Source organism: Pocillopora verrucosa, chromosome 4 (assembly GCF_036669915.1).
Source record: "Pocillopora verrucosa isolate sample1 chromosome 4, ASM3666991v2, whole genome shotgun sequence".
Classification (NCBI taxonomy): domain Eukaryota; kingdom Metazoa; phylum Cnidaria; class Anthozoa; order Scleractinia; family Pocilloporidae; genus Pocillopora; species Pocillopora verrucosa.
Genome location: NC_089315.1, coordinates 23,891,604 through 23,918,845, shown reverse-complemented (window position 1 = coordinate 23,918,845; position 27,242 = coordinate 23,891,604). Strand labels below are relative to the sequence as shown.

Below are 27,242 nucleotides of genomic sequence, written 5' to 3'. Positions count from 1 at the left end.
TGAACATGTATTTGCAAACCGTTCTTCGATTAAATTCTGAAGGTAGTCTTCACTATGATGGCCGACACGGTATCATGACACATAATTTAGATTACGTTCTTTCTTCGCGTTTTTCAGGATTGAAAAGATGTTGCGAGAGAAAATTATGTCTTGGAGACCTCGCTTTGTCACCCGATGGAACAGGTAACGACTGCGTTAAATGTTTCACTGTGTTATTTTTTGCGTGGGAGCTGACAACTGGCAGCCACTGGTCTAAAAGCCTCTGTTTCTCGTCATTTGGCAGCCTTATGGAGATTTTTCTTTCGGATTGTGTGTGAAAACATAGAATGATATATTTATTTTTCCAGCAAGATGTGGAAAAGTAAAAGATATTCTCATTGGAATTATTCGAAGCTTATTATCTTAACCTCAGTAATTGAATTCTCCAAAGAAACATCATGCTAGGTTTAGATTTGGAATGATATTCGTCTTTCTTTGCCAGATATTGTACACAAGCATTCAGGAGTCTTTTAGCCAGGTAAAAAGGAGTTAATTTAACATACAGCAGAATTATGCTATTGCACGTTACGAAAGCAATGAACTTATTGCCTCATCTAAGACCTCGTCCACACTAATGCGTTTTCAAAACGCTCCGTTTTCGTCATATTATAAACGCATCGTTTTCTATGCATCCACACTAGCGTTTTCATCGCGTATTTGACTGTCCGCACTAAAACATTCCAAAACGCATATTTGACTTGAAGTAACGTACCCGTTAATCTGCGCATGCCTGTTCGTCCTGTTCGAATCCAAAATATTCTCAGTCTTTGATATGGCTTACTTGCCTGAGTCTTGCGTTGCGAACCATTGGAGAGAACCAATGCTCTTAGAATAAATATTCCTCTTCGAAGAGTTATCAGCGAAAGGGTAAATAACGCAATATTAAGTTCCGAACGAGCGATTAAACAGGTCAATAATATCAAAAATATATTTGCTCGTCCGGCATATTTGTTTTAATTTTAGACGAGAAGCCCGGAAAAGAGGTTGCACGACGCTTTGACGTCATCCAAAGTCGTAGTTTTGAAAAGGCTCCGTTTTCGACCGTCCACACTAAAGCGATATGCCTGCCTTTTCAAATGTCTCCACTTTTTTGAGAGCGTTTTCAAATCAGTTCGTCTTCATTTGGAAACGCATCCGTTTTCGAGCGTTTTTCTCTATCCTTCCCATTTATTACTTTTAAAAAGCCGTTTCATAACATGACCATGCGCAGATACGAATTTTTTCTTCGAGTGTTGATGAACCCGGTTTCTATGACACTTTTCACTTGTGGGTTTGTGAATGGTGCGTTCACTGCGCACGTTGAAGATATTATGTTTTGAAACAGAAGAAGCTAGGGTATTTCCTCAATGTATACAAAATAGAAACCGTTTGGTTATAAGTCCCGACCACTTTTCAGTATATTAGCAGAAATGACTGATTTTTGGGTCTCTCTGTGGTATATACTAAAACAGTTATTAACCTCGGTGTCGGTGAAAATGATAGATGTTAACCTCGCATATTTACTTTTCACATCCACTTCGGTGAATTATTTATAATTGTTTTAACAGTGTTGTATGTTTTTTTTGTGTTCAGCATGGAACAGAGTGTCAGTAACACTGCTAATGTAAATCATGCGGCTGAGCTGGACCAAATCCTCGCCTCTTACAAGGTGCGTCGGCTTAGGTATCTTAATGAACGTCCTCGCGTAAACTCAGAGTTTAAAAATAGGATAGAATTATGTTAAGATAAGGCACTCCAGCTTTATTAGAATCATCGAGAGGCAGCCCGCTGTTACTTTGCCTTTTAAGGTGAACCAGGTACATGTACCGGATCAATATCAGTACCTGGGCAACTGCCCCCCTACCCCTCCCCTAACCCAACATTAACCCTAACTTGTTATTAATTGACTGTGTTCATGATCATGATCACTCTTTGAATATGTCAACTGGAAAGAAGGTGATGAGAATTGACGAACCTATCAGTTGTCTTAAGATAACATCAAGCTATCTTGACCAAGTTTTTGACAGACGTAGGGAACAATGATCATTACTCAACCAATATTGTGCGTGTCAGGGTTAGTTAACCAACTGCAGCCACATGGCGTTTGTAATTATCACTGTATTGACTCAAGTGTTTTGATTCCATTCAGTTGTCTGGCTTTCCCATCAACATGTCCTTTACCGACATGCCTCCGGTATCGGAAGCGGTGTTCAGCACTGGCGTGCACTCAATAGAGGACCCGGATGTAGAATTCGCTTTGGCTGTACACATTCACCCCTACCCCCAGGGGGTGTTTTCGCTGTGGATTTATGTGGGAACCTTAAGAAGAAAAGCTGGTTATTAAACGTGGCCACGCACCTTGTTCCTCTTCCTGGCCGCCTCGGGAGTGGCTGAGAGAAATTCCTTTTTAAAAAAACTATTCAGGAAGGCTCGCATTGTATCAGGCTTTGTACACTGTAGTTGAGGTCATTGTAAATAGTTATTTATTTTTCCTTCTGTGGCCTGCTGCTCTTCGAACACTGTTACGTAACCTTTTCACCAACAGGTTAAGTTCTGTCCTTCATTTATACTGGAAAAAAGATTTTATATGAAAATAACGACAATAAAGGCTTTTTGAGTTATAAAAGGGTCAGCAAAAAAGCTTTCTGCTTGCAAAAAAGGTTAAAGAAACGCACCAAAGCAGAGAAAAATGGATTTTTTGCTGGAAAAGAAAATAGGAACTTTCTCTACAACCGGTTCATTTGAGAGTGAAAGTCTAAAAGTTTGTAAGGTGATCATGGCCTGTGCAAGCTACTAGTATTTAATTTTTTTTATCTTCTTCTCTTTCCTTGCTTTCGTGGTGCGAACAGTTGGGGCATATCTGAAACATTGCGATCTAAGGAAAAACCCGCTTAAAAACAAAAAGAGGGCGGAAAAGATTCGAGAAAAGTTCCCTATAAATTAGGCTTGAGGTCAACATTTTAGCAAAAGAAGTAATGAAGTAATCATGCTTAATTAAGGCATGAATCAAACCACTAAACTAAGGAAATTGACTCAATTCACGAAGGTCCGCCATGTTGCCAGATGCAACGATTTAGGCCAACTTCACGAATGTGACAAATGCCATCCTTGCTGTTTACCACGGGGCAATTTCCTCCAATGCGCAATTTTCGCCATTGCGTGCATTTCTTGAACATTTTCCTGGCGCCAGATTTGGCTATGAATAGATTATCGTGTATTTCTGTTTTTTCGTTTCAATTAAGATCTGGCAAAATAATTTGGCTTTGAATAGAATATGATGTACTTCTCTTTTTTTCATCTTTCATTAAGATCTGGCAACATTATGCTATCTGGTGCCCATTAACTTTCCCAAATATGATAGCTTATTGCAAGTAAGAGCGCAAAAAAATAATCGCCCTCTATGAATTAAATCTCTATCTATATATATGATAAACCTGGTGGAGTATATCGGGGAAAAGAAAACTTCGCGCGAAACGTGCATTTTCCGTCGAAAGAAATATATTAAGAAGCAGTGATTTTGAATCACTGCATATGAATATTCATTTTTGCTTTGTGCGCCTGTCTTGGGTGTAATCAAGAGAAAATTATTATTTTCTCATGGTATGACACGTTAACAATGCGCAAGGTAGGTGAAGTTTCTCGAATCACGTTTCTTTGAAATTACGTTGTGGTTTATCTCGCTTTTGTCTCTGCTCTCTTATTTATATGTGCTGGAAAAGCTTTTCGACTCGGACTAAAAGCTAAAATAAGATTTTAACATTTTGTATGGCCTTTGACACTTGCCTTGTGTAGGATTCGAAGGTCTTTTGTTTCAGATGCAAAGACGTCGATTGTTGACAGGTCAAAGTGATTCATTCAAATTAATCTAAAAGCTACCTTTTTGTTTTGGTGGTAACCATTTATTTTCCGGTGCACTCCTTAAATGGCGTATCACGAGGTTTTGCGCTAAAAAAAGCCTTTTATATTATCTGACTCAGCAGACTTAGCAAAACATTTGTCAATTTGCTAAACGCAGACTGAGTCAATGTATATTTGACTTTTATCTGTCTGATGCGGAGTCGCAAACCTTCAGATCAGGACCGGTAAGTTTTTCAGAGAACACAAAGTTTGTCCAATTCAACTCTGTCCGATTGATAGTATCATTAACGGATTTTTTTTAACTCGACTGACCCTTTTTCCATGCGATACGAAGCACTTTCAACAAGTCCATACCGTTAAGAGCGCATCCGAGATAACCTGCGAAGTGTAACACTGTTTTTGAGTATTCAATTCGTCCTGCGTCGAAAATAAATTGGATTGACTCAGAGGTAAATATTACTATTATCCTCTAAAGGTAAAATCAAATTGGATGCTACTTGAATGATACCCATGTCGAGTAAATAAATAACAGCCAGGCCAATCTTAACTACATTTTGTTCTGACTCTAACACACTCTGAGCAACTTTTTTAATGGTTTCAAAGAATTTAACTTGAATCGTTTTACGTTTTGAGCAAGTATCAGGCTTCAGTACTCTTAAGTCGGGAAAGAGAGTGAAATTTTTAAAGAGAAAAATGAAGATGTCTTCATTACTGGAAGATAGCGGCCAAATTGGAGATACAGAGAAAACCGTGATAAAACCTTACTTTGCGTCAAAACCGTTTCAAACGCCGTTTCTGAGCATGTTTTTAATTCATACGTTCGTTAGAGTATGCAGGTAAATTTGGTTCCTTGAAAAATTATTTGCAATCCATACAGATTCTGAATGTACTGAACGATCGTTACACTTCAGTGTAATTTAGACCAGTTGAGTTTTTTCCTGTCTTCCGGTAATTTTCGAGAGACTAAATAGTTTTTGGTGAAAAGGAAATTTGATTTGATTCGACAGGCAGAGAGGATGTATTCAATTCATGCTCGTTAGAGGTTATTTTCATGACCATGCGCGGTAGAAAGTCTAGAGCCCTTTCAACAAGCCCATTACACTTCTCTTGAGCTTTAAAATTGCTTCTGGCTTATTGTTCTATTCTAGAATGAAAAAAAGCTACATTGTTTTCAAAGTAATTTCGTGTTATTAAGTGTTCCATTCTGTTGCACCTGTTTTTGAAAACATTTAGCTCTTATTTGTTGTTTTTTAGTCCACTTCAGATAATTTAAGATACTCCAATATGTCTCTTCTCTAATACATTTATGCCAACGAGTTTGATTGTTTTGTTTTTCCAAAGATTAAAATCAAAAAGAGAAAAACCTACTCATCTCCTCACTACGTCCGTTAGTTGACCGATAATCCAATATACATCTTCTCGAGATATCAAAATCAGTTCAGAAAGCTAAATATAGGATGAAAAAAAATTGGGGTGTAATTTGATTCGAGGTGATGTCTTTTTTTTTTCCTTCAATCGCACACCAAAATTAACTTGTGATAAATCTAGCTCGTAGAAGGAAAAGTCTATGATCCAATTTAAGGCTTGCAACAATCTATACTTCAGCATAGTAAGAATCCCCGATCAGATCTCCTTTGTATGAAATATCATTCATAATCCACAAGGCAACAAGGTTTTAAATTTGTCGTGTTGAAAGTGATCCACACCATATATCTACCTGTGACGTTCAAACGCTCTATTGATTGGACATGGATGAAGGCAAGCAGATCTTACAATTAGCATACGAATTTAGATTCTTTAGAGGAGGAGAGAAAAACATGGAAAGCAAGATCATCTTTATCAGTCCATGAACTGAAAAAGGGAGCGTTCTAATTCAGCCCTTCACTTACGTTTGTGCGGTTTATATTAATAATCACTCTACTGTAAAATTATTTTATTTATTGCAGGTGAACTTTCCGATTACCATTTCTATGCGGCTTTGTTCACCTCTTAGAAACACAGCAACGTGTGGTTAATTAAAAATATTGAGACAACAGCCAACCAAGATGAAATAAATATTCTAATTGAAGCAAGCGCTTGTACTCTTGAAACTTTAAATATCACATTGTTGTTTAATTTCAAATGTAAATAATTTCTCTCGTTCTTTGCCTCTTGAGCACTAAAATTCACCTTTCCTTATTGAATTAAATAAGTTTTCTTAGTTTTGGTTTGAAAGCTATACTGACCTAATGAGATAAAGTGAATAATTTCCCTTCGATTTTAAAATCTCTTCCGCACCTTGAAGCATAAAGATATTAAAGTTGTTAAGAAAAAAAATCTTTTTTCTATTTTTAGAAAACCAACTCCATGTTTCTGTGCACGCGCGAGAGTGAATTTGATTCATTCTCTGGTTGATGGCTTTTATATCCAAAAAACACAAACACCCGTTAAAATTTAGACAGCACTTTGTTGATCCTTTTAAAGATCCTACCGAGTCAGAGTAAATAGGCCTTCTTTTGTCTCTGATTTTAATTTTAATAATTGATCATAGTTTTCACACAACATCTGTTTGTGTCCACTGCGTAGGCTTTGCTGCAGCCGTGCGCATGAAGAGGAAATATTATGATCGCTTCTGCCCTTGTGCTCTTAATAAATAGGCATTAGTCTTACCACCAAAGGTGTAAGCTTTCAGGGAGGTCTAAAAATATGTGTAATTAGAGACTCGTAAACACCTTTTCCTTCGTGTCTAGCGTACATTTCCCACAGTGAAATACGTCGTGAAACGCAGCTTAGGTATGTCAGGAAGGAATTAAAGTTAAGAAATCAGCTGGAAAGTCATATCTTACCGGCCGATATTCCTCAATAATTAACAGTACTCTAGTGTAATAGTAACGGGAAACTTTCGGTAAATAAGCATTAAAAAGAGAGCCCTAGCCAGGTACATTATGAAATTGTCTTAGACATTTAAAGTGGACATATATGCGCTTCTTACGTCTCGCTCTCAATGTGATTGTCCTTGCTCACTATATGTAGAGTTACTAACGCAATCTCCGATATTTTTTTCATCGTAACCATGTTATATCTATACTCGTTAGAACAGTGAAATTGAAGACATAATTTGTTAAAATAAGTTCCTGAGAAGCGACGAAAATGTCTAATGAAAGTAAAAAGGGATTGCATTAAATAGACGGGGGAAAGGAAATTCAACAATCGCAACTAATTTTTCAAATTGTGCGTGAAGATTCTACCGGACAATTGTGCAATACGCAATGCTCAATATCCGTTCATTTAAGACCTCTTCCTTTAAATAAGGAACTTTTTGAACTGTGGGTTGCATTATCCACACTCGGTGACTGTTTATTACAGTTTGGACCCTCAGCTTGAACTGCAATAAACTGAATACGCGCAAAGGTCTAGAGCGAATCTTCTGATAAATAATTGATTTATCTGCTATTTCATAGCAGACTAGGCATGATCCAAAGGATAGGGGCGATATGATGACCACAAGACTGAAACAGAAATTCCTTGAAGGAAACAAAGGCGGGTAAGAAAAGGGAAGCTGGGGTGAGTGAACGAATGCTTCATACGCTGTGGAAATTTATGCTCCATCTTTGCTAGGCCGGAAAAACTTTAAAACGCCACTTTATTTGTTACGGGTACCCGTTTGTCTCTCGTCCACACAAGTTCGGATGAAATTTCAACAAATTGGAGCACTCCTCAAACGGGGTGAATTTGTGAACGCGTATCTTTTTTCTTCGCTAAAACAAACCGAACACAACAATCCAGTTCATAAACGGAGCGATAGGAAACAGCACTGACATCACTTCTCAAATTATGCGCACGCTCGAGGATGACAGCGGCAATATTGTTGTGATTTCGAATTTATTCAGCGTCGTGTAAACAAAAAAAGATTCATTCGTTTTTCTCTGTGTACAGCAAACCTTTGGGAAGAAAACGCTGTTTTCAAAATTTTAAGGAGTAGTGTACATTTCCCTGCAGAGTAAATAGTTACATTATGATAAGATTCCATTATAATACTAGATTTAACAGCAAAAAAAAAGAGCGGGGCTCTGGACATTGGAATCTCTCGACCCCACATGCTGCATGCCGTGTGCTGTTACATAACAACAATATTTATTACATAACCATCCCAACACTTGACTTTGATATGTTGGAAAACGAATAAAACATGTTTGCGAAAAGAAAAACCTCTTTCAGTCGTTGAAAAGAAATTGATGATTCACTCACAGATGACATAGCTTTCACCTTACATTACCATTTAAAGAATTGGTCCAAGAGGGTAATGGGAAAATTTCAAGGATCTTCCACCTTTTCCAGATTTTCACTGACCTATATTCTTCAGTAAGGTTTTATCGAAACTATTTGATCCACAAAACTATTGCGAGCTGTAACGCTAGATTTTGTCTTTGTAGGAGAATCTATGCACAACAGATTGAAGTTTCCTTTAAAAAATGAGCGAGATTTGCTCCTGGAGTAGTTTGCTTTTAAAAAATTTATTTTATCCTAATGTTTCATCTCAGCATATTTGTCTAACACGAGAGCCATTTCGAGTGCGGAGAGCTTTCTCAAGTGCAGATGCTCTTACCAAAGTCCTCTAACTAAAGTTCATAGTCAAACATTCGGGTCGAACGAAACGATAAATATAGTGTCTCTAGAGACCTTCACGTCAAAAGTTCATTATACAGAAGGTTTTTTGACGATGAAATATTGAAAGATGATATTTTAAAGCATTTCATTTTCGTTTGACATCGTAATCCAAAGCTTCATTTTATTTTCGACACTAGGTAAGTTCATAACAAGGGGTTTGAGTCAAAATTTCCTGATTTGCAATTATGTTTGGGTTAAGCTGTTTCGATGTCACACTCGGCCCACACTCCAGCTAAGGTGACGACCAAACAAAGAGACCGATATGGATGTATTTGTTGCAGCTATTTAAAAATATTTAAGGGAATACAAATCTCATCGACACCTACGAAGCACTTTGATAACAACATCAGGCAGCTGATCCTTCCACAGACTTTCCATTGGCTTACAGGTGTTCACACTTCACGGCCGACTCAAACTTTTTTTCTTCGATGTTTGCCTTCTCATTTTAGATACTATCGTCTCACTTCTTTGCTGGTTTAATTTTCACCACAGATGAAATCATGGATAACCTGCAACAACTTCAAAATCACGTTAGTGCTGAAAACTCCAGCAAGACAATCGCGAGGAATGAACTGGCGCCGCATTCACCTTGGGGTCCAATGACTATCATCATAGCGAGTTTCCTCGTCATGGTCATATGCCTTGCCACAGTTGGTAACCTTGTGGTATGTCGACTTGTCTGGGTTTGTCGGCGCATGCAGATCCCGTCACTGTACTTTGTGGCTAGCATGTCATTTTCTGATTTCCTCACGGGTTTGCTGGTTTTGCCGCTAAGTTTGGGCTACCACATTAGTTATCAGAATACAGGTAAATATTTTACTTAATCGAAAATAGACAACACAAATTTAAGAGAAGGAAGGTAGGTTTCTAAGAAACCCTGGTGCTGTGTTAGCGGGGGATATTCACGCAAGATAATCTGGTTTCATCAACTGAGACGGTTGATAATGCAAATTGGCTACCGTCCTTCCGCCCTTCGCCGGAGAAAAATTTTTAAAGTAAATCAAAGCCGGACTGTCCAAAAAAGCGTTTCTCTATCTTGAAAAAACAATGGGTTCAACAATAGCGTGGGATGAAAGCTCGCCTTAACTGATAGAAGAAAAAGATGATAATGATAAATCGATCCACCGATTTGTTGAGCCAAAGCTGATCGAAATTATGTTTGCTAATTGCAAACGCTCAAAGAAATTTCACTTATCGCATAGTCATCGCCCATTGCTAGTATGATTTTTGCCTAGAAACGGAAGCCGTGAAAAACGAGATGATGTTGAACAGATTTGAGACTTGACCTCTCACCACATGGGAGACACGATTAAGCCGTCATCGGAAACTTGACAAATGTTCTTGAAGCAGGGGGGAGGGAGGGAGAGGGGGAGGAAGGAGGAGGTAGATGGGTCAGAAACAAGCAAGAGCTGGTTAGACGGTAAATACGTCTACTTTCATTAATTTTTTTTAATAGTTAGGAGACAAACCTGTGTTCTTTTATTTACTTCAGTATACTTGATCTCTAGGTCGATGGACTTTTGGTCGATTCACCTGCGACCTCTATTTATTCCTGAACTTTATTCTGTGCAGCGCCTCCATATACAACTTGTGTGTGGTCAGCGGAGACAGATACTTGGCTGTGACTTCACCACTAAATTATCTGTCACGCATGAACGAAAGCAGAGTCAAGCAAATTATCGGAGTGTCCTGGTTTTGCGCGCTGCTACTAGCCGGCTTCGTCACGTACGGCACGCATGCTTCCAAGGAAAACGGCGTCAACTGTTCGATCTGGGGTTTGCGATATGAGTACTCTGTTTTTGTACTTGTGATAGCTTATATTCTACCGGTATTTTTTCTCGTATTCGTGAATATGAAGGTGTTTCTCATTGCGCATGCTCATATGACCAGAATACACGTGCAAGAGACATCGCTGGCTCCTGTTTCGACGTTTACGGAGAACGCGCTGAGTCCAGAAGGAGCACCTAAGAAAACTAGTCAAAGAGCACGACTGAAACGGGAGATCAAAATATTCAAAACGTTTCTCATTGTCACATGTACTTTTCTGATTTCCTGGACACCATTTGTCGTGATTCTCTTAACAGATTCAATCTCACCTGTTCCGGGTCTTGTCAGACACTCCTCTATCATCCTTTTATACTGCAACAGTGCACTTAATCCATTCATATACGGCTTTTTTAATTCCGAGATAAGGAAGGCATTGTCCGAGACTTTTAACTGTAAATGTATTCTACCTTTTGAGAGATAGTGGCAGAGCGGAGTCGGCCTTGAGCTGGAGACTTTATAAAGACCATTTTGGAGCTTTTTACAGCTTAAAAAAAGGGGAATAGTGGCATTTTCACAGTGCTGCCTCAGTTCCGAGTTCAGGTATCTACAGCGACAAGGGGCAACAAAAATACAAGAGCCTCTTCGGTTTAGCCTTTGAAACAGGTTTCGATCGAATGAGCAATGAAACAGTTACAACACCTACAGTTCATCAGTGGTCTATTTTCTACGTGGCACCATAGATAATAACTCGCGTTATATTTACTTGATCTACTGGTAGATGATAGAGACACCTTAGAAATAATTGTTTTTCAAAGACAGTTCATGCTGTAAATAAATTAAAACTTGTTTGGAACATATTCACTATGGGGTGAAAAGGTGGGTGCCAATACTTTTATATAAGTTTGCATATCTTCAGCAGTATTATTCCCCTGACAACAGAAAGTCGAGTAATTATTCCCATAACTGCGGTCAATATCTGAAACGGATCCAATGAATAAAGGCGTAATGATACTCATATCAACTTCTAACAAGAATAAACAACTACCTCTCCAACTGGTGTGAAAATGTGCTCGGATACTTGTTAGAGTTTGAAAAATGAAAGCAACGAGCTTTACCCCTCAGTTATCCATTGTTTAAAGACTCAAGTGAACAAGAGTACAAAAGGTGAAACCTGCGTTTTTGTGTCGGTAAAAGTGACTGAATGTAAGAAACTTCATAAGGAACGTGCGTCTGGGTATTTCAAGTTTTCTTTTATAGTATAGTTATGGTGTTCGTGATGCGAACTGACGTGGAAAATCTCGTTTCCAGGGAAACACAATGAAAAAAAAACATCAGTCTACGAAAACACTGTATCGAGTATATCAAAGCCTCTTACTCTTAGTCATTTACTCTATCTCAATGCACTTGTTTGATGATTTTTTTAAGAGGCGTTACGTTCACGTGAAATTGATAGGCGCAGAAGTTGGACTTTACACTGATAACAATGACGGTCATAAGAGCTCACGTACGCCGCGTGTCGAGTGTCAAGTGTATGAGTGGCACCAAACATTTTTCCCTTCCATTGTAAAATTATTTATCTCCTTCTCCTATTTTGAATTAAGATCTCACTTTCGAGACGGAATAAAAACACTTAAATAAAAATGCTTTAACTCTGAAATCTTCCGCAGAGTTCATGACGTAATGGTGTTCATCGCTATGATGTTTCTACTGAAAGTTAAACCACGAACCTTGACTGAATGGGCTCCTGATTGGGAAGAATCATCTGATTATTATAAATCACCATTGTGTTGCGGTTGGTGACCTTGGCTTTGAGTGGTCAAATTCATTTGAGGCTAGGCCTTTTAATTCACTTTCAATAGGGCCAGATAACTACTACATCACCTCGAACAAAAAATCACCATAAGTTTATTAAATTTCTATTAGATATTTCAATAAAAAGTGTCATTGCATCATATGCCTAGAAGATTCAGCTACGGCATAGTACAAATGTTTACATTCAGAATATCTAAGAAAAAAAAGGCAGTACACTGTTTTCATTTTCAATTTTTTAAACTAAGAGAACACTAATGCCATGATGATAGGGTTTCAGCTCTTCCGAAGTAAAGATTTGGAAGCGAGCAGACGACCCACTGTTCCAGCGGATTCTCGTCTTTGAATCGACTGAACTGAATGGCCTCTTGTTTCTTTTTCAAGGCCTCCAGGTTTGTTTGACAGGATGACTTCTGCCAATAAAGGTTCGTCTCATTGTCGTGAAGAAGACTGTAAAAAGAGATAAAAGATATTTACAGCTTGAAGTGATTTTTTTCCTGATTTTCCCCATTTGAGAGCACTAGCTTTCGTTCTCCCCCCCCCCCCCTTCCCTCCTTACTTGCCAATCTCCATGCGCTGACCGAGAACTGTTATAGAGTGTTGTGATTATTTGAGAAATCACAATCTTTTAGTGTGAAGAATTAAAACTTCGGATTTAACCTTTTAAGAACGCCATAGTGTACGGTTATTAAACAGCAATTTAGTTACCGGTAGTTGTTATCCAGAAAGTCACATCTATTTTCTGTAACATTCAGAGCAACTTGCTCAAAGAAAAGCTTTCGCTCCAAAGCTTCAACTTCTTTCATCATTTCAGTGGCTGCTTGATATTTCTGTGTTCCAGGCCCTACGTTGGGGGCGATTCGTGACCTTTGAAAGGCCTCAAGTAATCTACGTAAAATGTCAAAAGAGAACGAACAAGAATAATTAGCCCACACAAGTAATGAACGGTAACGGTAAATTGCACTAGCAAGTACTAATTTTTAGGTTTACAAGATAAAACTCTGAAGAAAAGAAAAAGCTGAGAAAAGGTCTCAGATAGAACAAATTATCCACCTTCTTTGCGTCTACCAAGAGCTAGAAATACTGGTCCCTCTCTTTTTGTCGGAATAACCCAGATGAAGCCCTCCTAGCTAAAGACATTTACATAACTAGAGCATATGGATTCTCTACTCGGTTTTTACGATTAGGTATGAAAGGGAGAAGGTCAAAGAAACGAAGTTTAATCGAGAAAGAATCAGCCACCCCAGCAAACATTACTCGAATCAACTTACTCATTTTCACACTGAAGTTGTGCCTGGAGACGAGCTATGTGTTCTTGTGCTTCTTTCAGTTGCTCTCTCAGTTTCCTACTCGACGGAAAAAAAGTATACAAATTTGAACAAGATAGACGATGTGATCAATGTCCATGGAAAACAAAATCGAGTCGCAAGAGCATCTGAATGTTTTCCTTCGAGCGGAAGAAAAATGTTTACTCACCTCTTGTATTCTTTCTTATCTCTTCTTTTGGATTTGTATGAACTTAAAGCAGAACCCATTTTAAGCTTTTGCTGGGTTATATGTGAACAAAGTTTACGCACTTTGAAATATAAGTCTCTCTGGACAGTATTTTCATGCGAATGGATTGTGCAGATTGTGACATAACAAAAGAGAGTCAAGCGCGCGCGATATGATAAACCAATCAGGTTCAATTTCAGGCACTGTCATTTAAGCGCGAGCGAATTTATAACAACGGCAATAATTTTCGTAAGCTTCGTGTCAAAATGGCGACCCTTGATTAATATTTAGTAAATAAAAAAGAGTTATATCTTTGAAACCTCTGGTCCTCTTACTTTGGCCACAAGCTCGAAAATTACAGAAGTGGTCAAAGTAAAAATAGATTAGGGCCTTTCAGTGGTAACTGGAAAAAAAAAACACACACGCACACACACAATAACGAAAATAATAGGTTTAAAAGTACGTTTCAACTACCAGGTATACCAAAATATGAACTAGGTAACATTTAGTATTAAAGCACAAATGCACAGCACAGTAGAGCAAACGCTGCTTCACAAACAAAGTATCAAGTGAGGTCTACTGTAATGGAGGGCTGCCCATGCCTCAAACGATTTATCCACTTGTTAAGAGCCTTTTAATGGATCTCAACTACCTTATTACAAGCAACGACTTTGCAAACGTATTTTCATCGGAACCTGTCCGTTCCAACAACATGCGAACTTATATTAAAGCGAGAAATACCAGATGTAACCACAATTCAACTGACCAATGCGCATTTAGTATTTGTTTGCGACCGAGATATCGAGGTAACTGGATACCAATCAAAAGTTAAAACTAGCAAGTGCTGTTGGGAAATGTAATCAACAAAATGGCGCCGAGTTCAAGTTGTAGTTTCACTTTAAAAATGGCCGTTGTTTCATATCCATGAACGCCGAAATATGATCAAAACTAATAAGCCACTAAGGTTAAAAACGAAAACAGGCCGACCTCTTGATGTTGTGCGGGAACACTATTTGCAGAAAGATGTTCCTTGCCGTAGTGAAGTTTGTGCAGTTTGCGAACAAGGTAAGTAAGCGTTTGCAAGCAGAGTAAGCTCCAGCCAATCTTTGGAAGTTGTTATCTTAGTTACAGCATAATGTAGTTCAGTATCACACACTTTAATTTAATTCGTTATTTAGGCAACGGAACTTTGCTTTCTAATTCACTGACTCATCACGTTGTTCCTGATTGCCAGGTAAGTTGAGTTTGTTTACCGCACTTTAACTGATCTTGGCCTAAGCGTTGTTAGACTTGTGCAGAGTAAACCTTTCAGCAATATTTCCGTATAACACCATTGTGCGAGCAGTTCTTTGATGAAATAAAACTATGGCGAAAGATAGCATTTGAGACGAAGGCTTTGTAGAAGTTAGTAGTCGATTGTAGTATGAAGTTGCATCTTTCAAAACTGTAGCCAGCTTTTTTTGGTTACTAACTCGAAAAATACTTGTGGGGTTCCAAGTATTATGCCCTGACATATCGCATGAACCTTCCGAACCTATGCTTTTCTTGAGGCTTAAACTTTTTCCTGACAGCCATCCATCAAAGGTATTAAGGGTATTAGTAACACATTGCCAACAGGTCACCAACAGGTTACCAACTGATGGCCGACTGCTGGTCAACTGTTGGCCAACAGTTGACTGTCTCTTGGCCGTCTGTCGGCTGATGGTCAGCTAACTGTTGGCCGACAGTTGGCTGACAGTATCTTTGGGAACTGTTCTTCACTTTTACCGGTGATTCTACAGTGTGAAAAGGATGGTGAGAAAGGAAAAAAACACAAATGCTTTGCAAATGCCCATGCTCCGCAAACAGGCACTGGGCGTTTGACGAGGTTTGATTTGGAATTCAAATTGATATCCTTAGATCCTCAGGTATTTAAGTTTGCAAGAATTTACTATTAGTTAATTACAAGCACTGATTTGATGGTTGAACGGTGAAGGCATTCAAGTTTTGAATTTAAAAAAAATGAAGAATAAATAATTGTGTCAGGACAAGAACAACACACAATTAAGCCAAACTATGTGGTTAATTTCCTTGAGTTATCATTCTTTGGTGTTTTATTTCAGGTTTCTTGAAATATTTGAGAGTGCAGAACTTCAAGGAGTAATTTTCTTTGAAACAGTGGTCAATTATGTAAGCACAGAACACCTTTTTGTGTATTTTGCAGAATGTAGATGGATATTTTGTAGCAGATAAGTGTTTAATTAATTATAAGTCAATCACTGCACTTGTACATGAAGCACTTCTATAAATGTTTTCATAGGTCCAGCATCAAGGAGGGAGAAAACTTCAATCTCAATTAAAAGATATTGTGAACGATAACAGGCAGTAGAGCATCATATTCAGTAATGAGTTCTGTGATGGGGCCTATGTTCCCAGGGAGCCCAGGAAGACTTTGGAAATTGGCAATGGAGGTGAAGCTATGTTGAGGACATAGACTGATATAAAATATGTGACTTTTTATTTTTTGTTGTTGTTGTTGTTTTTTTTTTCACTCAAGATGAGAAGTATGGTCAAGTATTAAAAATTTTGTTTTAAAAAAAAACCTGACAGTTTTGACAGCAGAGTGATTTCATAAGCTTTCAAGGCACAGCAATAATTTTTGCAGTCAGAACTTCTATAAGAAAAAGAAAATGCCCAAAAAAAACAATTCAAACCACAACATTATTTTTTTTATTATCTTTTCATATTCATTTGATGTACAAAGTTTTCTAGTAAGCCTTGACTTTTGTTTTGTTGATTTTTTTTTTATCTCCATACTCAAGAGAGGTTCCTTTTTCTTTGAAGGTGCATTTACAATGGTACTATTATAATCATTTAAACCAAGCTATGCCCCTTGTCATCTTAACAGAAGACGAGCAGGTAACATATACACTGTACATTTATAGCTCCATTTCCTTTGTGCATGATGTAGTAGAACACCAACAATTTGGTTTCTCAGCAATGTCCAAGATTTATTTGTATATTGATTTAAAATCCTCAATATACAATATAGAAGTTGATTTAGGAGTTGCATCTTTGTTAGATACTGTAATTAGGCTTAATCATCTCTGAAATTTGCACCTACATATAAATTGTTTCTCAAAATGGTCAGTAATTTGGAAGAAAAATATGACAACTATGTAATGTGATGGGGGCTTCCCCTTTGGTGACTTTTATGATGAACCCTTCATGCCCTTTACATGGCAAATTTTGCAACTTTTGTTTCCAAAACTCTTATTTTTTCCTGCCAAAAAATGGATGAATTCAATTTCAAACCAGCTCAGTATTGCATTAATAAACTATTTGAACTAAGTCCTGTATTTGGTTGATTTCAAAATAGATGTTATAAAGTGGTAATCGATCCTCATGTCATGCAATTTTGGTCTGAAATCATACTTGTGATTTCAAATTGACCTCGCGCTGCACGTTCATGTAATTTTGAAATAATGTATATGATTTCAGCCCAAATTGCACTCCACTTGATTCAATTGCCATTATTCATCCTTGTACCGTAATGTTTGATTCAAGTGTGATATTGTGTGGATAAACTAAAAGTTAGTCACTCTTTTAAAGCCAACAGATTGAATTTATAATCTAGATAAACAGACTGGATAAAATTTTCATTTAAATACAGCTAGTTATAAGTGTGTATGTTTTTTGGGAACATTTTCCTATATGTATGTTGGCAGATTGTAGAAAAGTATGGAAACAAGTCAGCAGGAGTGTTTATCATGAGGACTGAGGACTACCTTACTGATTTTTATCCCACTTTTCAATCAATTCTGAAGTTGTACTATTCCCTGGCTGCTGTAAATAATGAAGCAAATGAATCAGGTAAGACTGAGTTCACCTTAAATTTGATTTAAAAAAAATTAATTTATCAGCCTTGAGCACCCTTTCCTTATTTTTGGGAACAGCTTACTCAGCTGGAATGATTTCAGGTCAGGGAGTGCTCAATATTCTAATTGAATTTTGAAGCCGTGATATTAGTTTCAGATTGATAAGAGCAAGTGAAGATTAGAGTGAGCAAAATAGTGTATGACAAACACCAAGGGAGTAAGGTGATTGGGAAGAAAATCTTGGCAGTGGAGCATTTTCTGTACCAACTCTAATGATGAAATGGGTTCTGCACTTTGGTTCTTAGTGTTGACAACTAAATTTCCCTTGTCTAAAATCTCAGTTGAAAAACAAAAGAAAATGATATGCCTTAAAGAAACATTATTGATTTGTTTGTTGTTGTTGGTTGATTTTTTGAAATAAATTTTAAAAAAAATTTCATTTGAACTTTATACTCATTGTAGTGAGTGAAGCATCCACAAAGGAATATTAAGAATACTTACCAGCCAAGGTTCTTGAAGCTGGAATTAAAGCTGTAAGAGAGAAAGATTTTTTAATGGAAGAGTTATTATTAATAATGATGATTAATTTTAACCAGCATTCTGTCACAAATGCTGCAATGTAATTAGCCTTGCTACTGGCCAACTATTCCATGATAGATGTACATGTCTGTATACCTCAGTGAATAACCTTTTAAGCCCCAATAGTGACCAGCATCTAATTTCCCCTAACAATATCACTGCCTGATCAAATGTAAGGATCATGAGAATGAATGAAATGACCACCAAAGATGAAATGTTGTGATGTTTGAACAAATTCTTTCAATCAGTAAAATGAGAGACGTATGGAGAACAGTGATGGGTATATACATGTTGATATTAGGGCTGGAAATGATAAAGTGAGTGGCCTATTGGTGTGCTGTTGTAAACAAACCAAAATGACTCTACTCTGTTTTACATGATAGCTGATCAACTATGCATATCATGCCACAGAAACCTTAAGATTTTAATCCCATTGTTAATTTAGAAATGTCTTTCCTTACCGAGGGTTGTTTCTTACAGGGATGTCTCAATGTCAACAAACATTGTGCGCATGATAAGGCATTTGTTCAAAAGTGAGGGTATGCTATGTTTCCTCTGTTGTAAATCTATGATATCATTACATTCAAATGCAGCTTATTCCAGTGCATGAAGTTAAGGTTTGCACTAAACAAACTTGAATACCAAAAGACAGAGGACTGAGGTCCTTGTAAAATAATGCTTACCTTGAATTAAAATAAAGTTTACAATCTCTCATTTCAAACTGTTACACATACATTTGTACATATGCTATATTTATTCAGCTATAAGCTGATCTTGGTAAGAAGTTGAGACCCTCAATGCTTGGAATCAACCTAACCAGCATGAAAAATAAAACAAAAACACCAAGCTTATTTTTCAAATAAATCAATTGCATTACATTATTGTTTAACAGTGATTTTCTTCGTTCTTAGCAAGAGAATGTCAGACAGCAAGGACTTACTAGACTCTGATGTACTCATCACTGGCATGGTGAATAGGTGAGCAAGTGTTTGCAAACCTGCAGTAACTGTCAATCATTGGTCAATATTAGTATTACTAATATTAACAAAAGTGCGACAAAATTTTGACTGAGGCTTCACATAATGCTTGGAAAACCTTTTTTAAGCGATAGGTGAAATGGAGACTCAGTTGCAGAAAAGACCCTTACGGTGGCTAATTTACGTTTTCAACTGAGTTGTTACCACTAAATTACCTGTTTTTCTAAACTAACGGATTTCCAAAACGACGATTTTTTTATTCGCTTTTGAAGAACGGGAATTGCTTTGGTTTCCCCTTTAAGAATAAAACTTTAATCGTTCTTTTATAGGGTGTGTTAGTGGAATTAGAAACACTCGCCTTTTAGGTTCCCTTGGTTCTTTGTACTGATTTATTTTGTTTTAATAAGCTGCCTAGTAGGCGTTCGACATTAACACATGAAACGCGCGCGAAAGGGAGCGTATACGTGGATGAAAGAGAGAACTCCTTTTGTCTTACGTGCGTCTTAATCCAAAATACTTGCATACTATTTTGCTTTATGGACTTTAATGCCTACTTTCGTTTCCGTTTCAAGACATTCGATCGAGAAATCGAGGATAAAAACATCTGTCCAAACATAGTCAAGTATTGGGGTCGAACGAAACGATAAATATAGTGTCTTTAGGGAAGTTCACGTCAAAAGTTCATGAAACAGAATGTTTTTTGAAGATGAAATATTGAAAGATCGTATTTTGAAGCATTTCATTTTCGTTTGACATCGTTATCCAAAACTTCATTTCATTTTCGACATTAGGTAAGTTCATAACAAGGGGTTTGAATCAAAATTTGTTGATTTGCAATCATGTTTGTGACTAGTTGTTTCGATTTCACACTCAGCCCACACTCCGGCTAAGGTGACGACCAAACAAAGAGACCGATATGGATGTATTTGTTGCATCTGTTTAAAAATATTTAAAGGAATACAAATCTCATCGATACCTACGAAGCACTTTGATAAAAACATCAGGCAGCTGATCCTTCCACAGACTTTCCATTGACTTACAGGTGTTCACACTTCACGGCCGTCTGAAACTTTCTTTCTTCGACGTTTGCCTTCTCATTTTAGATACTATCGTCTCACTTCGTTACTGATTTAATTTTCACCACAGATGAAATCATGGATAACCTGCAACAACTTCAAAATCATGTTACAGCTGAAAACTTCAGCAATACAATCGCGAGGAATGAACTGGCGCCGCATTCACCTTGGGGTCCAATGACTATCATCATAGCGAGTTTCCTCGTCATGGTCATATGCCTTGCCACAGTTGGTAACCTTGTGGTATGTCGGCTTGTCTGGGTTTGTCGGCGCGTGCAGATCCCGTCACTGTACTTTGTGGCCAGCATGTCATTTTCTGATTTCCTCACGGGTTTGCTGGTTTTGCCGCTAAGTTTGGGCTACCATATTAGTTATCAGAATACAGGTAAATATCTTACTTAATCGAAACAATCAATCAACTGAGACGGTTGATAATGCAAATTGCTACTGTCCTTCCGCCCTTCGCCAGAGCAAAATTTTTAAAATAAATCAAAGCCGGGCTGTCCAGAAAAGCGTTTCTCCATCTTGAAAAACGATGGGTTCAGTAATAGCGTGGGAAGAAAGCTCGCCTTAACTAATAGAAGAAAAAGGTAATAATAATAAATCAATGAATCGATTTTTTGGATTCCATTTAACAACAGCCAAAGCTGATCAAAATTCTGTTTGCTAATTGCAAACGCTCAAAGAAATTTCACTTATCGCATAGTCATCGCCCATAGCTAGTATGATTTTTGCCTAGAAACGGAAGTCGTGAAAAACGAAATGTTGTGGAACAGATTTGAGACTTGACCTCCCACCACATGGGAGACACGATTGAGCTGTCATGGGAAACTTGACAAATGTTCTTGAAGCGGGGGGGGGAAGGGGAGGGGGAGGAAGGAAGGAAGGGGTAGTTGAGGCGGGGTTAGGGGAAGGAGGGAGGAGGAGGTAGATGGTCAGAGACAAGCAAGAGCTGGTTAGATTGTAAATACGTTTACTTTCGTTAATTTTTTTTCAATAGTTAGGAGGCAAACCTGTGTTCTTTTATTTACTTTAGTTTACTTGATCTCTAGGTCGATGGACTTTTGGTCGATTCACCTGCGACCTCTATTTATTCCTGAACTTTATTCTGTGCAGCGCCTCCATATACAACTTGTGTGTGGTCGGCGGAGACAGATACTTGGCTGTGACTTCACCACTAAATTATCTGTCACGCATGACCGAAAGCAGAGTCAAGCAAATTATCGGAGTGTCCTGGTTTTGCGCGCTGCTACTAGCCGGTTTCGTCACGTACGGCACGCATGCTTCCAAGGAAAACGGCGTCAACTGTTCGATCTGGGGTTTGCGATATGAGTACTCTGTTTTTGTACTTGTGATAGCTTATATTCTACCGGTATTTTTTCTCGTATTCGTGAATATGAAGGTGTTTCTCATTGCGCATGCTCATATGACCAGAATACACGTGCAAGAGATATCCCTGGCTCCTGTTTCGACGTTTACGGAGAACGCGCTGAGTCAAGAAGGAGAACCTAAGAAAACTAGTCAAAGAGCACGACTGAAACGGGAGATCAAAATATTCAAAACATTTCTCATTGTCACATGTACTTTTCTGATTTCCTGGACACCATTTGTCGTGATTCTCTTAATAGATTCAATCTCACCTGTTCCGAATCTTATCAGACACTCCTCGATCATCCTTTTATACTGCAACAGTGCACTGAATCCATTCATATACGGCTTTTTTAATTCCGAGATAAGGAAGGCATGGTCCGAGATTTTTAACTGTAAATGTACTGTACCTTTTAAGAGATAGTGGCAGAGCGGAATAATTTTAATAAATTAAAACTTGTTTGGATCATATTCACTGTGGGGTGAAAAGGTGGGCGCTAATACTTTTATATAAGTTTGCATATCTTCAGCAGCATTATTCCCCTGACAACAGAAAGTCAAGTAAAAACTTTTTTAACTATTCCCATAACTGTGTTCAATATCTGAAACGGATCCGATGAATAAAGGCGTAATGATGCTCATAATAACTTCTAGCAAGAATGAACAACTACCTCTCCTACTGGTGTGAAAATGTGTTCGGATACTTGTTAGGGTTTGAAAAATGAAAGCAACGAGGTTTTCCCCTTGGTTATCCATTGTTTAAAGACTCAAGTGAACAAGTGCACAAAAGGTGAAACCTGTGTTTGTGTTTTGGTAAAAGTGACTGAATGTAAGAAACTTCATAAGGAACGTGCGTCTGGGTAAGTTTTCTTTTATAGAATAGTTATGGTGTTCGTGATGCGAACTAACGTGGAAAATCTCGTTTTCAGGGAAACACAAAGGAAACAAAAAAACGGTCTGCGAAAACACTGTATCGAGTATATCAAAGCTTCTTACTCTTAGTCATTTACTCTATCTCAAGGCACCTGTTTGATGATTTTTTAAGAGGCGTTACGTTCACGTGAAATTGATAGGCGCAAAAGTTGGACCTTACACTGATAACAATGACGGTCATAAGAGCTCACGTACGCCGCGTGTCGAGTGTCAAGTGTATGAGTTGCACCAAACATTTTTCCCTTCCATTGTAAAATTATTTATCTCCTTCTCCTATTTTGAATTAAGATCTCACTTTCGAGACGGAATAAAAACACTTAAATAAAAATGCTTTAACTCTGAAATTTTCCGCAGAGTTCATGACGTAATGGTGTTCATCGCTATGATGTTTCTACTGAAAGTTAAACCACGAAACCTTGACTGAATGGGCTCCTGATTGGGAAGAATCATCTGATTATTATAAATCACCATTGTGTTGCGGTTGATGACCTTGGCTTTGAGTGGTCAGATTCATCTGAGGCTAGGGCTTTTAATTCACTTTCAATAGTGCCAGATAACTAGCTACTACTACATCACCTCGAACAAAAAAATCACCGTAAGTTTATTAAATTTGTATTGGATATTTCAATAAAAAGTTCAATCACATCATATGTCTATAAGATTCAGCTAGGGTATAATAAAAATGTTTCATTCAAAATATCTAAGACAACAAAGGCACTACATTGTTTTCATTTTCATTTTTTCAACTAAGAGAACACGAATGCCATGATGATGGGATGTCAACTCTTCCGAAGTAAAGATTTGGAAGCGAGCAGACGACCCACTGTTCCAGCGGATTTTCGTCTTTGAATCGACTGAACTGAATGGCCTCTTGTTTCTTTTTCAAGGCCTCCAGGTTTGTTTTACAGGATGACTTCTGCCAGTAAAGGTTTGTCTCGTTGTCGTGAAGAAGACTGTAAAAAGAGATAAAACATATTTATAGCTTGACATGATTTTTTTCCTGATTTGCCCCATTTGAGAGCACTAGCTTTCATTCTCTCCCCTCCCCTCCATACTTGCCGATCTCCAAACACTCTATGCACTGACTGAGTTCTATTATAGAGTCTTCTGATTATTTGAGAACTCACAATATTTTGGTGTGAAGAATTACAACTTTTGTATTTAACTTTTTATTATTTAACAACGATTTGATTACCGGTAGTTGTCATCCAGAAAGTCACATCTATTTTCTGTAACATTCAGAGCAACTTGCTCAAAGAAAAGCTTTCGCTCCAAAGCTTCAATTTCTTTCATCATTTCAGTGGCTGCTCGATATTTCTGTGTTCCAGGCCCTATGTTAGGGGCGATGCGTGACCTTTGAAAGGCCTCAAGTAATCTAAATAAAATGTCAAAAGAGAACGAACAAGAATAATTAGCCCACACATGTAATGAACAATAATGGTGAATTGTATTAGCAAGTGCTAATTTTAGGTTTACAAAATAAGACTTTGAAGAAAAGAAAAAACTAAAAAAGGTCTCAGATAGAACAAATTATCCACCTTCTTTGCGTCTACTAAGAGCTAGAAATACTGGTCTAACAAGAGCTAGAAATACTAGGTAACCACCTCAATACACAGTCCCTCTCTATTTGTCAGAATAACCCAGATGAAACCCTCCTAGCTAAAGATAGTTACATAACTAGTGCATATGGACTTTTTACTCGGATTTTACGATTAGGTATAAAAAGGAGAAAGTCAAGGAAAAGAAGTTTAATCGAGAAAGAATCAGCCACCCCAGCAAACATCACTCCAATGAACTTACTCATTTGCACACTGAAGTTGTTCCTGGAGACGAGCTACGTGTTCTTGTGCTTCTTTCAGTTGCTCTCTTAGTTTCCTACTCGACGGTAAAAAAATATAGACGATGTGATCAATGTCCATAGAAAAAACCGAGTCGCAAGAGCATCTGAATATTTTCCTCCAAGCGGAAAAATGTTTACTCACCTCTTATATTCTTTCTTATCTCTTCTCTTAGATTTGTATGAACTTAAAGCAGATCCCATTTTTAGCTTTTGCTGGGTTGTATCTGAATAAAGTTTACGCGCTTTGAAATATAAGTCTCTCTGGACAGTATTTTCATGCGAATGGATTTCCCAGATTGTGACATAACAAAAGAGATTCAAGCGCGCGCGAGATTTGATAAACCAATCAGGTTTCATTTCAGGCACTGTCATTTAAGCGCGAGCGAATTTATAATAACGGCAATAATTTTCGTTAGCTTTGTGTCAAAATGACGACCCTTGATTGATATTTAATAAGTAAAAAAGAGTTATATCTTTCAAACCTCTGGTCCGCTTACTTTGGCGACATGCTCGAAAATTACCGTGCTCTAAGTAAAAAAAGATTAGGGCCTTTCAGTGGTAACTGGGAAAAAAAACACGATAACGAAAATAATAGGTTTAAAAGTACGTTTCAACTACCAGGTATACCAAAATATGAACTAGGTAACATTTAATATTGAAGCACAAGTGCACAGTTGAACTTCACAGACTAAGTATCAAATTAGGTCTACGGTAATGGTGGGCTGCCCATGCCTCAGACGATTTATCCACTTGTTAAGAGCCTTTAAATGGATCTCAACTACAAACAACGACTTTGCAAATTATTTTTATCGGAACCTGTCGGTTCCAACAAAATGCCAACTTACATTAAAGCGAGGAAATACAAGATGTAAGCACAATTCAACTGACCAATGCGCATTTAGTATTTGTTTGCGACCGAGGTATCGAGGTAACTGGATACCAATCAAAAGTTTAACTAGCAAGTGCTGTTGGGAAATGTAATCAGCAAAATGGCGCCGGGTTCAAGTTGTAGGGTCAGCATTAGATTCCATCCACCAAAACCACCTTGGTCGAGAGGGACTGAGATGGAATGATGGACAACTCATGACTTGTTAAACTAAATGAAAATTACGAAGCTACGACAACATGCCGACTTATCCCGATGACCTAAGTGTGTTATTTGCTTGGGAAATTGCGTCAAAAATTTTTACTCACGAAATGGTAAGTATTAATTAATTGTTCGATTGTAGTATTATAAAACATTTTACGCAATTTTATGCAGATATTTCACGTATTTAAAAGGTGCTCAGATGTTACGTAGTTTTGGTGGATGTCATTAGGGAACATCCACCAAAACTTTGACCAAAACCATCAACAATATATTTTTTTTAATTTAGCTATAGCCACTGTTAGATGTTCAGGGAGACAAAAGATTTATACCAATAATTAGCAGTTAGTGCTCTGGCTAATTATTTTTTATGGTGCACAATTGCTGACCGACCAAACGTTCTTAATGATTATCATAACTCATGACACATAGAATAAAGTGGTTTTGGTAGATGTTTCTCTCCATCCACCAAAACCACCATAGCAATTTCTGCTACTTCCTTACAAGAGACTGATGTGACCTGCTATTTGGAGTACATAACCACAATCTATTTCTTTGTATGTAGAGATATTTTGCAAAGTTCTTGAGTCAGCACCTTTTATTACTGAAACCATAATCATAACATGGTGCACAATATAGAATGCAAAAGGTTCTGGTGTGGCAATCATGTAATCTTGAAACAGGAGGGTTCTTAACTGACTTAAACAGACATTTGCAACAAAATCCCAGGTCCAGAAATTTCTTCCACTATTTCTGCTAAAATCATAACCTTTAAGTACAACAAATCAGCACATCAAAAATTGTTATCAGGGGTCTGAAAATCCTATAAATCTTTCACATTTATTTCAAGTAACCTTTAATTTCACATTGATGAATAAGTATACACTCAAGATGCAGAATGTCTTACATTTTACAAATTATTTCCCTTTTTATGGATAGACAGTGAAAGGCCTTTGCCACATTGGTGAATCAAACCATTGTATACCATGCATTTTGTGATTATTGTTTGTTTTTTCTCACAATATCCAGAAAAATGGAGGGGATAAATTTAAATAGCAAATTCTATTAATGGTTAAAATTAAATAACATTGGAAGATCAAATTAACTTTGTACTGTTTAAAATTCAGTTTTGGTTTCTTGCTTATTCCAGCCTCTTAATATTCAAAAGCATTCCTTGTCATTTTTGTGTTCTTTTGTGTAACATAACTTGAAAAACAAACACAGAGAAAGGAAACCACAAAGGATTAAACTTGAAGCTAAAGCAAAGTTTAAGTTGAGCCATAGCTGATCCAAATACTGAGCACTTTATATTGTAACCCATTTAGCAGTAAAGTTTATCTAGTATATGTCTGCCAGCTTGTCACAAGTCTTACTCCTCTCCTTCAAAAGTCTCTATAAATAAATTTTTCTTTGTGGTCCCTAATTGATGATAAGTATATTACAGCTCCTCAATTTCCCTCTCTCAAGACAAGGTTACTCTAAATTTAACAAAGTGATGGACTTGATAAAACTCAAACTATAACTCAGCTGGCTGCTACTTGCAACCTTAATTTCTTGATATCAGTATACAATAATCAATATGTTATAAATAAGAACCCTAATGCTTAATTTTGCAGTGATCACCTTCCTCCTTTTCATTTGCAGACCAGACTGGAACCTCAGTCTATAAGTGTGTTTGCTTGTTTTGAGTGGGGATGGAAGAAAAGGAGTCATGCCGCATAACTGATTTATTAAACCAGATTTGTTCTGTTTATACATGAGTAGAACTACCTTGTTCTCTGAAAGAAATAAAATTTCTTGCATTTTTATCTGTGTTTTGCAGTCAAACTTCCTTGTGTCTTGGACAAGATATCTTATTTTCTTGAAAACAAAATATTTGTTTCCAGCCTTCTGTAATAGGTAAATATAACAGTGTAAGATGAGTGACAGTGT

General features: G+C 37.4%; 5 protein-coding genes and 2 long non-coding RNA genes across 22 annotated transcripts in view; 4 read left to right on the top strand and 3 right to left on the bottom strand.

Moving 5' to 3' along the window:
- Positions 1-2,672, top strand: part of LOC131778161 (coiled-coil and C2 domain-containing protein 2A) — a 29,671-nt gene extending 26,999 nt beyond the window's left edge. Inside the window, exons 49-52 of the mRNA XM_059094542.2 lie at positions 118-183; positions 482-517; positions 1,612-1,687; positions 2,168-2,672. Of these exons, the coding sequence (XP_058950525.2) occupies positions 118-183; positions 482-517; positions 1,612-1,687; positions 2,168-2,362 (373 nt within the window). The 3' untranslated portion in view covers positions 2,363-2,672. The remainder of the gene's footprint in view (positions 1-117; positions 184-481; positions 518-1,611; positions 1,688-2,167) is intronic.
- Positions 2,673-4,009: 1,337 nt separating this feature from the next.
- On the top strand, positions 4,010-11,297 carry LOC131778172 (D(4) dopamine receptor-like). Of its 3 annotated transcripts, XM_059094563.2 has the most exons (4): positions 4,070-4,100; positions 7,317-7,399; positions 9,016-9,330; positions 10,032-11,297. In XM_059094563.2, the coding sequence occupies exons 3-4, from the start codon at positions 9,024-9,026 to the stop codon at positions 10,769-10,771; spliced, it is 1,047 nt and encodes a 348-aa protein (XP_058950546.1). In that variant the 5' UTR covers positions 4,070-4,100; positions 7,317-7,399; positions 9,016-9,023; the 3' UTR covers positions 10,772-11,297. The 3 variants fall into 3 exon arrangements, with proteins under 3 accessions (XP_066021834.1, XP_058950546.1, XP_058950547.1); XM_066165737.1 differs by lacking the exon at positions 7,317-7,399 and having other exon boundaries at positions 4,010-4,100; XM_059094564.2 differs by lacking the exon at positions 4,070-4,100 and having other exon boundaries at positions 7,343-7,419.
- A 939-nt stretch (positions 11,298-12,236) lies between these two features.
- Positions 12,237-14,449, bottom strand: LOC131778156 (neuron navigator 3). The gene is made up of 4 exons (XM_059094536.2): positions 13,576-14,449; positions 13,371-13,445; positions 12,808-12,987; positions 12,237-12,549 (listed from the first exon to the last, which is right to left on the bottom strand). Exons 1-4 carry the CDS (start codon positions 13,632-13,634, stop codon positions 12,354-12,356), a joined length of 510 nt encoding a protein of 169 aa, XP_058950519.1. The 5' UTR covers positions 13,635-14,449; the 3' UTR covers positions 12,237-12,353.
- Positions 14,441-22,575, top strand: LOC131778167 (trace amine-associated receptor 7e-like). Of its 13 annotated transcripts, none has more exons than XM_059094555.2 (11): positions 14,458-14,658; positions 14,772-14,827; positions 15,696-15,762; positions 15,893-16,043; positions 16,417-16,491; positions 17,301-17,445; positions 17,913-17,983; positions 18,510-18,562; positions 18,941-19,006; positions 20,153-20,467; positions 21,135-22,575. In XM_059094555.2, the coding sequence occupies exons 10-11, from the start codon at positions 20,161-20,163 to the stop codon at positions 21,872-21,874; spliced, it is 1,047 nt and encodes a 348-aa protein (XP_058950538.2). In that variant the 5' UTR covers positions 14,458-14,658; positions 14,772-14,827; positions 15,696-15,762; positions 15,893-16,043; positions 16,417-16,491; positions 17,301-17,445; positions 17,913-17,983; positions 18,510-18,562; positions 18,941-19,006; positions 20,153-20,160; the 3' UTR covers positions 21,875-22,575. The 13 variants fall into 13 exon arrangements, 12 of the variants coding, with proteins under 12 accessions (XP_066021025.1, XP_066021015.1, XP_066021019.1 ...); XM_059094556.2 differs by having other exon boundaries at positions 18,510-18,568; XM_066164918.1 differs by lacking the exon at positions 18,941-19,006 and having other exon boundaries at positions 14,456-14,658; positions 18,510-18,568.
- LOC136280177 (uncharacterized) lies at positions 17,283-20,199 on the bottom strand. 2 transcript variants are annotated; one of them, XR_010717157.1, is made up of 4 exons: positions 19,983-20,199; positions 18,713-18,841; positions 17,952-17,981; positions 17,283-17,418 (listed from the first exon to the last, which is right to left on the bottom strand). It is a non-coding gene; the product is annotated as an uncharacterized lncRNA (long non-coding RNA). The 2 variants fall into 2 exon arrangements; XR_010717156.1 differs by lacking the exon at positions 17,283-17,418 and having other exon boundaries at positions 17,496-17,981.
- A 550-nt stretch (positions 22,576-23,125) lies between the features above and the next one.
- LOC131778157 (uncharacterized) lies at positions 23,126-24,424 on the bottom strand. Its single transcript, XM_066165404.1, has 4 exons — positions 24,366-24,424; positions 24,184-24,258; positions 23,579-23,758; positions 23,126-23,336 (listed from the first exon to the last, which is right to left on the bottom strand). The coding sequence occupies exons 1-4, from the start codon at positions 24,422-24,424 to the stop codon at positions 23,126-23,128; spliced, it is 525 nt and encodes a 174-aa protein (XP_066021501.1).
- Positions 24,425-25,266: 842 nt separating this feature from the next.
- Positions 25,267-27,118, top strand: LOC136280494 (uncharacterized). The gene is made up of 2 exons (XR_010717265.1): positions 25,267-25,423; positions 26,955-27,118. It is a non-coding gene; the product is annotated as an uncharacterized lncRNA (long non-coding RNA).
- The last annotated feature ends 124 nt before the right edge of the window (positions 27,119-27,242 follow it).

Bases quoted from the DNA above. Each gene is read 5' to 3' on its own strand.
- LOC131778172 (XM_066165737.1), top strand. From the start codon at position 9,024: ATGGATAACCTGCAACAACTTCAAAATCACGTTAGTGCTGAAAACTCC. The intron at 9,331-10,031 runs GTAAATATTTTA...CTTGATCTCTAG, and splicing joins CATTAGTTATCAGAATACAG to GTCGATGGACTTTTGGTCGA.
- LOC131778157 (XM_066165404.1), bottom strand. From the start codon at position 24,424: ATGGGATCTGCTTTAAGTTCATACAAATCTAAGAGAAGAGATAAGAAA. The intron at 23,759-24,183 runs GTAAGTTCATTG...CATTTTATTTAG, and splicing joins CAACTTCAGTGTGCAAATGA to ATTACTTGAGGCCTTTCAAA. The intron at 23,337-23,578 runs GTAATCAAATCG...CTCTTTTTACAG, and splicing joins TTTCTGGATGACAACTACCG to TCTTCTTCACGACAACGAGA.
- LOC131778167 (XM_066164922.1), top strand. From the start codon at position 18,520: ATGTCAACAAACATTGTGCGCATGATAAGGCATTTGTTCAAAAGTGAG. The intron at 18,569-20,152 runs GTATGCTATGTT...TTTTCACCACAG, and splicing joins GCATTTGTTCAAAAGTGAGG to ATGAAATCATGGATAACCTG. The intron at 20,468-21,134 runs GTAAATATCTTA...CTTGATCTCTAG, and splicing joins TATTAGTTATCAGAATACAG to GTCGATGGACTTTTGGTCGA.
- LOC131778156 (XM_059094536.2), bottom strand. From the start codon at position 13,634: ATGGGTTCTGCTTTAAGTTCATACAAATCCAAAAGAAGAGATAAGAAA. The intron at 12,988-13,370 runs GTAAGTTGATTC...CATTTTACGTAG, and splicing joins CAACTTCAGTGTGAAAATGA to ATTACTTGAGGCCTTTCAAA. The intron at 12,550-12,807 runs GTAACTAAATTG...CTCTTTTTACAG, and splicing joins TTTCTGGATAACAACTACCG to TCTTCTTCACGACAATGAGA.